This window comes from Cornus florida, unplaced genomic scaffold (assembly GCF_030987335.1).
Source record: "Cornus florida cultivar Cherokee Brave unplaced genomic scaffold, ASM3098733v1 CherokeeBrave_3.0.0_Hap2_Chr03, whole genome shotgun sequence".
Lineage (NCBI taxonomy): Eukaryota > Viridiplantae > Streptophyta > Magnoliopsida > Cornales > Cornaceae > Cornus > Cornus florida.
The window spans coordinates 39,194,212-39,204,905 of record NW_026775573.1 but is presented as its reverse complement, the minus strand read 5'-3'; the positions used below and the strand labels follow the sequence as shown (position 1 = coordinate 39,204,905).

At 36.1% G+C, this 10,694-nt stretch overlaps 1 protein-coding gene across 1 annotated transcript; it reads left to right on the top strand.

Annotated features, from left to right (window-relative positions):
* The first annotated feature begins 3,326 nt into the window (after positions 1–3,326).
* On the top strand, positions 3,327–10,067 carry LOC132300319 (uncharacterized). The gene is made up of 4 exons (XM_059797343.1): positions 3,327–3,629; positions 3,780–3,900; positions 7,330–7,513; positions 9,596–10,067. Exons 1-4 carry the CDS (start codon positions 3,408–3,410, stop codon positions 9,816–9,818), a joined length of 750 nt encoding a protein of 249 aa, XP_059653326.1. The 5' UTR covers positions 3,327–3,407; the 3' UTR covers positions 9,819–10,067.
* Positions 10,068–10,694: the final 627 nt, after the last annotated feature.

Sequence of the window (10,694 nt, the reverse complement as noted above, 5' to 3'; positions counted from 1 at the left end):
AGGCTACTCACGAAACTTCTCAAAACGATAAGTGTCTCTAAGGACACGAATAATCATTACCCTAAGTTTGACAGTATTATGGTAATTTGTTTCGAGCTAGAATATGATCTATAAATGTCCGCCTGGTCCATTTTGGTCAATCCCACCTGTTTAAGGCCTAAATCCTCAAATACCCAATCAAACCCATACCTTTCCAAGTCACGAAATCTCTAAGACGTAGATCATATAACTATCAGACCACACAACTACCAAGGGATGAATATAACCCAGAACCCATGAAACTCATCACTAGCAACATCAACACTTCATATCTGTACATCATATACTGCATCAAACTAAGGACTCCAAAAATACAAAGACCAATGACTTACTACGGCACTCTAACACATCTCTTACATCCCAAAAGAATCTATTCTCATAACATTCCTGAAACTCAGCGAGTCTACTCTATCAACAAATCCCTGCCAAAACTGACCCCTTCTACAAAACGTGACTATAACCTATGGATACTAGAGTCGTAATCCCCACACATGCGCCTCACCTCATAATCCTGGCTAGTAATGCCACAACCCCATGCAACAGACACATAAAACTGATACATGATATGTACTCGACATAAAACCAACTACCTTTGGGTTATAGACCCGTCGATAGTAACTCGCAATAAGAGCCCTGTCGTGTCCTTTGGGAACATCTAACAATAACCACGATCACTATCCAATCCAATGCATACCATAATTGCACGATCACCACCTCAGGGGCCCATGAAAATTAAAATAAACTAAGTCACCCTTTTATACTAAAATCAAATATGTGGGTCCATTTTCCACTTAAACGCTTAAAATGGTCCGTTTAAGTACCAAACACTCGCAAACGACACAACACAGTGCAAAACAGATAATCTCAACGTAAATGAAGAGCACAGTGATGTCGAGAAATTTTCTGAACATGAAAATCCGTCGCGGGGCCCACCCGACACTCCCAGACACGAAAATCGAAACTGACCCAAATGAGTTTCTAAGGATTCTAAACCCGAAGGAACGTCCCAAATAAATTTTGGAACACCGTGACACGCATCTTCGTGCACAAATAAAATTAAATAAAAATGCCCAAAAAATATAGATTTTGTCATTGTTAGGATATGGCTATATATATATATGTGTGTGTGTGTGTATACACCATGATATGAGCTTGAGTTCTCCGGATCGATGGTTAGGAAAGCTATATTATCCCCGGATGCGTAGCTGGATATATAAAATGTGAGTATGCCATAGTAGATGATGGTACTCATGACTATACATGTGTTTTGCATGATGCCTAATATTGGGATGAATCTGCCTTATAGTTCCAATAAGAGTCTTTAGTGTGTATCTATATATATACTAACTATGTAGTTATTGCATGAGTTGACTATGATGTATTTGTTCATTAGGTCTCTGTGGGATGTAGTTGAAAGAACTTGTTTATGAGTCTGACTCACTATTTATTTTTCAGCTTTATGTAAGTATAAGGTGTAGATATTGTTTGTGCAGAGTAAAGACCAGTTATCATCACTCTTCTAGTCATCTACGTATGATTCTAGTACATATTTTCAGTATTCGGATGTAGAGAGTTATTACTGTTATTTATTTCAATTTGGGATTTTATTGGGGTCCACATAATATGGATTTCTGAGATGTATTTTGGAAGATTATTGTTATCAAAGGAGATTTTTATTTAATGAAAGTTATTTTGAGGATTTAATTATTATTCTAGTTTTCCTTTCAACATTTTATTTATTCTTTTGTATTCTGTATTCGTTTATTGCCATATTGTTTCTGATATCCACGGGTCTTCGAGCGTGAGCCTAGCCAAATCACACTTTGAAATTCGGGGGTATTATAGTTGGTATCAGAGCACTTTAGGTTCAAGTGTCCGTAGGGTGTCTTTCGTTATGTGATTTCTGCGTTGCGTCTCTTGATACTTAGAGCCCATAATATGATTCATTGTACTCTATTTACAGTCTATTAGGGTGAGCTGATGTCAAATATATTCTATAGTTGTAGAATGGTTGACATTAGGAAAATAATGGATTTGAGGCGGAAGTAAAAAGAATACGTTATTGATTTCTCTGTCCGAAGGCAAAATTAGCGGTTCGCGCTACTTCATAGTATAAGCCAATGAGAATTTTAAGTGTACATGATGGGTCAACTTATTTCGAAGTCAACATAACCCAGCTGTTCTAATAAAACCAAAAAAAAAAAAAAAAAAAAAAAAAACCCCCCTAAGAGCATCTCCAATGGGGCTGATATGGGCTGTCAATTCAAAATATAGCAGGTGGGCTTAAAAATAGGCTCTCCAATGCAATGCTAAATGGCCTGCTACTTTTTAACTTTTCTATTTCTTATGCCAATTGTAGCACAAGAAATAGCCGTAGCTATTTCAGAGAGAGAGAGAAGCTATTTCAGAGAGAGAGATGGGGTTTCAGATCTATATATATATATATATATTTAAAAAAGATCATAAAAAATTTCACCAAATAGGATTTAGTTTGCAAAACAAGAATTACAGACCTTGATTATAGGAAAAAAAATAGAATTATAGACGTTCATCATAAAATAGAATTATAGAAAAAAAAAATTAAAACAAAACCCATACATACAAGTTAGCAGTTGCAGAGAGAGAGGGGGGCAAGCTTGAGAGTTGAGAAACAGCAGCTAAAGCTTGCGAAGGGCGAACCCGAACTGGAATAACGGGTGATGGAAACTGAAAGATATGAGTTTTGATTTTTTGAACAATCTGAAATGATTTAGCCGAGAGAGGGGGCAAGTTTAGTGAGAACAAGAATAGAAATGGAGGCGACTGGGGAGGCTGAAATGATTTGCCCTAAATATATACTATACTTTTTCCAGGGTCATGGGCCTATAAATTATATAGTTAAATATATATAAATTATATAATTAATTATATGGGTCATGTGCCACTCTTTTTTTCTTTTGTTTTTTATTTTTTATTTTTCCTTTTTTGACAAGATATTTTAGATTTTTACTTCTTAATTATTTACAACCTAATTTGGAATGCGCCTAATATTAATATTACTGATGCAAATATGAAGGGTGGGAATGATAGTTAAAAAATAATAATAGTTGTGTCAAAAAATAATATTTTGCATAAAATGTACCATTGAACATAATTAGTAAAATGTAACATTTTGATAGCTATAACAACGTCAAAATATATGACTTTTAGTATTGGAGGTGATCTAAGGATGAGATTTTGGAGCAGTACTTATTTATTTAATTCATTGCTAATTCCTTTTTACCTCTTAAAATTTCTACCAAATTTTATATGCACATAGCTCAGAATACACGTGACGATAGCATCGACACACTGGATTTGATTTTCTCAGAGCTGAGTGTGTACCCGCAATGAGCTTAGCGCTTCTCCAAAGCTATTCTTCGGCCGAAGAAGACGACGAGAACGACCATCTCCAATTCCAAAATTCCTCAGATGACGAGGAAGAAAACGACGACGTTTCAAGGAACAACCGTTCGGTGGGCAACAAACCCTTGTTCGACTTCTCAAAACCCTCCCCCCTCGCCTCCGGTGCCGGATCTTCCCTTCCGTCGGCACTCGACGCATTCTCCGAAGTAATTCATTTTCTCTCTCTACATATATATATATATATATATATATATATAAAAATGTATATATTGATTTTCCATTGCTTAATCACAAATATTCAACACTGAGCTAATCTTTTCCTTTTTTTTTTTTTTAATTATTGGTAATTATCGGAGGTTTCAGGGCCGCCGCAGTTTCTGAACAATTGCATTGAAAAACCAGATTCGGCTGCTAGAGATGACGGGCACCGATGGCGTGGCCGGAGAAACCGCAAAGAGAGAAAAGATCTACCCGCCGGTAATTATGTTTTGAGTGATGGTGTCAATTACTAGTATTGTGCAATTCATGTTCTCGGTACCTTCATAACACTGTCTATATTGTCCATAAAACATTTAATATAGTATATGAAAAACCTAATTTTTGAGTGATTGTGTCAATTACTAGTTTTGTGCAATTCATGCTCTGAGTACCTTCATAACACTACACCATAAAACATTTAATATAGTATTATAGGAGAAACCCTATATCACTATTGCAATAATTAATACTCCAAATTAGTGGGTTTTTCTGTTTTTGTTTTTTCTTTTAAAGTTGAATGTTATAACAAAACTCGAGATAGATCAAGATCTTATCATGTAAGTATAACAAATTTTCTCTTATTTTAGCAATCTGTTTTTATCCTTTGTCAAATTTTTGATCCAAATTGAAGCTCGATCTTGTTTAAGAGTTGTTCTACATCACAGACACAAAACCCTACTTGCAAATTTGAAATTTACTTTCTATTAGAACAAAATTTAAATATTTGGTAGAACTTTTTTTATATGACTAGCTAGTGTGATCAACTCTCTACTGATTATGGCCTGTTCTTCTTCTTTTTATTGGGTTGTAGTACATCACTGATTGATTTCTGGTTCATTAGCAGTTTTACTCAGTAATTGTTTAGAGAAAAAAGAGTCATTTTTTGGCATTTACATTGAACAAAGGTTATGTACTGGTCTATACTGGTTGATGACTTGTGGTTGTAGATTGAAGACTTGGTCGAAAGATCGTATCAGTATCTTCTTTCAAATTCCTTTAATAATACAGTTTAGAAAAGATAAGTGATCTAAAAGACTAGGATTTTCAATGATTAATATTTAATTAAATTGATTTAAAAAGTTCATAGTTGATTTTTTTTTAATGGGTTAAAATTGGTTTAGTTTTCAGGAAGCTTAGATTTTAGGTTTGAATTAAAAATCAAATAAAAAGTAGGTTTTGACAAGGATTTGAAGATGCCAAAACTGACCTTTGTGCCTTTAAAAAACCACTAAAAATAATCTACTTGGAATTTTGTGATAAGTTTCGTATTTTCAAAAACTAGACTTGATAAGCTTTACATGTATATATTATGTGCCTAATTTTGAGTCGGTTTGACCGCTCAATAAAGCACCTAAAGTCAGTTTTTCTGCACTTGCAGTTAGGTTCAATCAAAAGCTCGGTTCGGGCAAACCTTGATTTTGATTAGTCAAACTCACTCTAGAATGCTTCCATCAAAGTTTATTTCAATTGAACTACCATTGGTCCCATGAGATATCTTATAAAAATCATGGTTCCCTAAACTGGTACTGGCTGGTTCGAAATGAATACGGCAGTTGTCGAGTCTTGATTCCAGTTTTTGTTGATTTGTCGACGAGAAAAGACACAATAAAACAGGCCAGTTCTCGGAAGTCTTGCCGGTTTAGCCAAGTAGCAGTCTGTTCTATTGTGACTAAATGATTCGTAATAGAATTACCCAGTTCTCAGGGAACTGGCTGGTTCGTAGTGGATTTGGGCTAGGAAGTAATCCCTTTTGTATCAGCTATTATACCACATGTTAGGAATTAATCCACCCAAGATCACACACAACAAATATGAAATGACAACAAAGAAAAAATAAGATGAAAATCACATACACTAATTTTTATTTAAAGGAAAGAGAAGATTACAACTCTCAATGGATTACCAAGAGTTATTCTACACTCACTCACTAGAAGAAGACACCCACTCTTCTAAAAGGAATACACTCACTCTTGGCCCTCAATATCTCTCTCTCTCTCTCTCTCTCTCTTTATCTCACTGTTCTTATTCACTCGGCTCTTCACTTTTCTTCACACCTGTGCTATTGGGCTCAACACACACATATATATACTCTTTTTCCGACTTGCATTGCCGACATTGCAGCTGGCTCAAAGCTGTACCAATCTTCCATTGGATTTTCAGCGCCGCAGTGTAAGCAAGCAAAGCAAATACTCATTTATTCTCTGTTACTTCTCTTTCATGCAACACATGCATTTAGCCACACAACACGCTCCAAGCAGGTTAACCCATGTCACCATGCCACTCACATGCACCAATCGTACATTCTTACTTTCATTCATGCATTGTTGACAACCATTGAATGACTCGTAATTTTCTCCATTAACCAACACATACATCACTTTAGCCACTAATTTTTAGCCAACTCAACAGGGATCGTGTCCAACCTGATGGTGAAAAAAGGACTAAGTTGAGAATCGAACCTATGATCATTGATAGGAAGAGCAAGTACCTTTGCTACCCAACCAAGTTCCATCCTATGCTATTCTGTGAGAAAGATTACCAAGAGAAAACATTGAGAGTTCTTTTATTACAAAGTAGGGTTGTCAATAGAAAATCATATTATGCTATTGCGAGAGCATCATTGAGGACTTGAAGATCATCAACCACAACATGCATCAATTATTGAGTGAAGAGTTGGATGGCTAGCAACAGAGATCAATCACTATATGATAAGCAGATTGCATTGGTGAGTGGGTTCATTGATCGATAACATCAGAGTTTGGAGTAGAACATCTGATGTGAGTTTGGAGTAGAACATCCTTAATCGTTAAAAAATGTAGTTGAATCTGTGGTGCACTTGTTGTAGACACACTTGTAGTTATTTAAGTCTATGCAGATAAAGAAGTTTAATAATAACAATTTCTAAGTAATCTTAATTATTCTAAATATTTGATTTTATTAAGTCACAACTATTATCAAAAGTTATTTGATTTTATCGTTGGTCTATTTTGTGGTAATGCTGGATGGCATGTGCATGCTAATTTGCATTTTGTACTTGCTTTGCTGCTCATACTTGCTAATTTTAATTGTAAAAAGTTTCTAACATGCTTGAATTGATTACATAGTGATAGCTTCCACGATTTCCTTGGTCCCAGAAAGGATTGCTAGATATAGACAGATATTTTCTTTCTTCTGTATAGCTTACTATTTCCAAGTTGAAATATCCTGCAATTTTGATTTTGTAACAATGGATACCCTAGGTTACGTCACAACGTAGTTGTCTATTGAGCTGCTTGACATTTTAAAAAAGTATAGGACATGTGGCGCAGATAAGTTCCACCGAATTTTGAATGAGATATTTCATAGTTTAGATTAGATAAAATTATAGAATTGAAGTTTCTTCCAGTTGATTGGACATTCCTGATGGGGTTGCTTCAGTTAATCATGTTTCAAGGCAGTAGTTTTAGAAGAAACCATGCAAACAATAAAAGTAAATCTCATTTGCTGAATTAATAGTGGTTTATATTTTCTTGGCATTATGCATTTCAGTATATGATTTGGAGAGTGCTGTCTTTCTTCTTCTTCTCTCTCTTTTTATTTATTTATTTATTTTTCTATGGGTTTGATTGCAATCTATTAGTCTGAAGTTTTCTATTATGTATTTTATAGGTGCTGTACTAGAGTCCAAAGCACATTTAGTTGGAATCCATGAGCGAGTAAGAAGTGATATTGGGGGTAACTCTGCTCCAACATCGTCAGATCAAGCTCATGGTTCTTTGAGCACAACACAAGGAGTCAAGCGTGTTGCAACTGCAAGCAATCCAAATGCAGAAGATGCGGCAGAGCTTCTAAGGTCATTTCTTTTCTTGTTAAAGTGAATTGAGCCTATAGAGCATATTTTCATTTGTGTTCCTCCTGTTACACTTAGTAGTGTCAAAAATTCAAACACATTACCTTGTTCTCCTTGTCTTTATATATATGTATGTGTGTGGGTGTATATATGTCCTAAGCCTTTATGTGTATGAAAATGTGCGTGCACGCTGATGACCAATTGACCATTAGCTAGGGCCATTATTTAGTGCATGCAGTGGTAAAAAAATTCATGCTTCCAAGCATGAAGGTTCTAGTACGAGGTAATCACATTGTGCAAATAATGGCAATATGAGGTTCATACCCATACTTTCCCTCTTATCATCCTCGGCAAACAAAGATTGGCACTTGGTAGTGGTCTTTAATTATGGTGGCAATATTCGTGCTCCGAATAGGAATTTTTGTGCTCCATTCCTTATTCCAAGATAAAAAGGATATGACAGCAAAACCTATCACTCCTTCAGCCCCACTTAAAACACTTCTGCAGAACTTTCTTGTCTCTCTCTCAAACCCCCACATGGAGAGACCTTCCAGAACAAGACTCACCTCTCTCTCTCTCTCCTGTGCGAACTTCTACCTACACCATCTCCCCCCTCACCCACCTCTCTCCCCCCTCCCCCCCCCCCCCCCCCCCCCCTCTCTCCTCCTCTCTCTCTCTTTCCCCTTCCTATCTCCATTTTCCCATGCCAATACTCTGCCATTCTTCCTCTTCTAATTTCTTTCTGTGTTTTTGTTTCTTTTTGGACGTTAGAGGAAATAGAAACAAGCTCAAACAACAGAGCCTCTAGAACTCAATGTCTGCTGCATCGATGAGCAAGGTGGTGGCTTCTCCCATCTTTCAAAGACCATCGCCCCAACCTAAATTATCTTTCCAACTCCTGATTTCTCTCTGGAAATTTTGCTTTTAATTAATCTCTTTGCCTTGTGCTTGCATATGGCTAGGGTATTCCTTCAACTCACGCGAAAATGATGGGTAGGACTTCATTTTTCTAATATTTTATTTTGATAACTAAAACGGTGGGTAGATTCCCCCATCAAAATCATTTCAAAACTCCACCAATATTTTCTCTGAATCCCCTTCTAGTCCATATATATCCACTGTAGAATTTAGTTCTGTTTTCTGAAACCCTTGAAGCCCTTCAAAAATCAAAATTTGGTGGTCAAATGCTGGGTCTCTAGTCAATTCCTAACTGTGGGTTGCAGAATTCTCAGTTCCCAAGTCCCACCAATCAATTTATGGTGATTTAGTAAATATTAAAGTTATCAAGTGCAATCATAAAAGCCCAGGTGTTAATACTGACCACATTGCCAAAAACACGAAAAGGACAATAAAATACTATCAAGTTATTGCCCCTCATGTAGCTTGTGCTAATCATGAGGTATCTGCCATACTAGTTGTGGAAGTTGTAGATAAGTCCTTGCACCTGCAGTTGGGCAAGAGGAGCAAAATTGATAAAATCTTAATATTTCAGGGAATCAAAATTTCGGCACCATGAATAATTCATCAATTAGTTTATTATTATTATTTTTTATTTTCTTCTTGTCTGGCAATTAATCTGTTAGTACTTAGTATAGACATAAATTAGCTTATTATTTCAGTGAAAAACCAAAAACATATTGGTTATTTCACAATAGGCAGATATAACTCCCAGTCCCAGACTATTAAAAGTTCTGTAACATTAAGATAAGTATTGACCCAAAAAGTGTTACACAAATTGTTGGTCCCCGTTAATCGTTGGTGCTGGGACTGGGAAGGATGGACTAAGTACGAAATACAAACCTAACCTATGGAGATTATTTGCAGAAAGTAGCTGCCCTTAGACTTTCTCAAACTTGGCAGCTTGAACTTTACCACTTGCCAAGCTATGGTTCCTAGAGATGACCTACCTGCCAAAAAGAGAAAAAAAAAAAAAAAATATATTGAAGTGACCTGCTGTTAATATTTTGTTCTATCTGAAGAGAAACGATGTCTTTGTATTTGTTGCACTTGTAGTATTGTGTATGTTTGTTGTGCTTCTGCACCTGAATTTTATCCTACTCTGAAAGGGGAGATTTCTGTTTATAGGATGTGCCTGCAATGTGGTATACCCAAAACATATTCTAGTGCACGTGGAATGGTCTGTCCTGTTTGTGGTGATCGTCCTCCTGCTGACACAGACAAAGAGGCAGCAAAGAAGAAGGGTTCTGCCATTAAAGACAAAGAGAAGAGTAAGAGGATGAAGGGCCAGTCATCACATGCTACGTGGAAAAGTGAGACAGAGATGCAGCTTCGACAGCAATTTGATTAGAACTTGAAGATCACTTTCAGAAAATACCCGGGTAGTGTGACATGTTGTAGGAGTAGAATTCTATAATTAAAACTAATGGACTGCTGCAGTTGAACATCATTGGTTTATTAGGGAATGTACAATGTACATTACGCTTTTGACTTTCTTGTATTCTTGTATTCGAAGATGAAACTATGTTTGCCTGGATTATCTGTGGTTATACTGTGTAATTGGTTACAGATTTTAGAATTGAATATCAAATTGAAACCTTGGAGAGGCCTTGTGAGGAAGTTTGTGGAAAGGGATGTGGAATTGTTGGAAAGGAAACAAATCTTCAAATATTCTGGAAGACAACTTTAAAATTTCAGCGGACGCTGCAAACCATTTCCTTAGATTTTTGTCTACGAATTCCGTAGGAGAATGCTGCATTTCCTACCCTTTTGTACCTCTTTTATTTTACAGAAGCTTGGAATAGTTTCCGATACATCTCTTGGAACTGAAACTCCCTAGTTTTCTGAAATAGGCCTTTCAAGGAATGGTTAACTGCACTGTTCTTTCTTTGTGGTTTCGAAGCAGCAGATTGGCAATTTTGAAAGTTCGTTCATTCCATATCCATCTTGTAATGTGATTTAAGGTTTTGAATTTATTATGTGCTTCTGCAAGTTTAAGAAATTTTGGATTTAGGGTGAGGTTTTTATTTTTATTTTTTATTTATCAATCTTTAGGGTGAGTGTGAACGCAGTTTCTGTGCCAAAGTTGAGCTGGGACTAAACTCCAGCAATGGGTTGTCGAGTCATGAAGCTTTTTCTTGTCAATCACTTTTTAAATTTCCCAATAATTTACTTTACCACTTAGTTACCACTGCAAGATACGTTTCACTTTCCATATATATATATA

Coding starts and splice junctions, on each gene's coding strand:
- LOC132300319 (XM_059797343.1), top strand. CDS start 3,408: ATGAGCTTAGCGCTTCTCCAAAGCTATTCTTCGGCCGAAGAAGACGAC. Junction 3,630..3,779: donor CACTCGACGCATTCTCCGAA/GTAATTCATTTT, acceptor TAATTATCGGAG/GTTTCAGGGCCGCCGCAGTT. Junction 3,901..7,329: donor GAGAAAAGATCTACCCGCCG/GTAATTATGTTT, acceptor TGTATTTTATAG/GTGCTGTACTAGAGTCCAAA.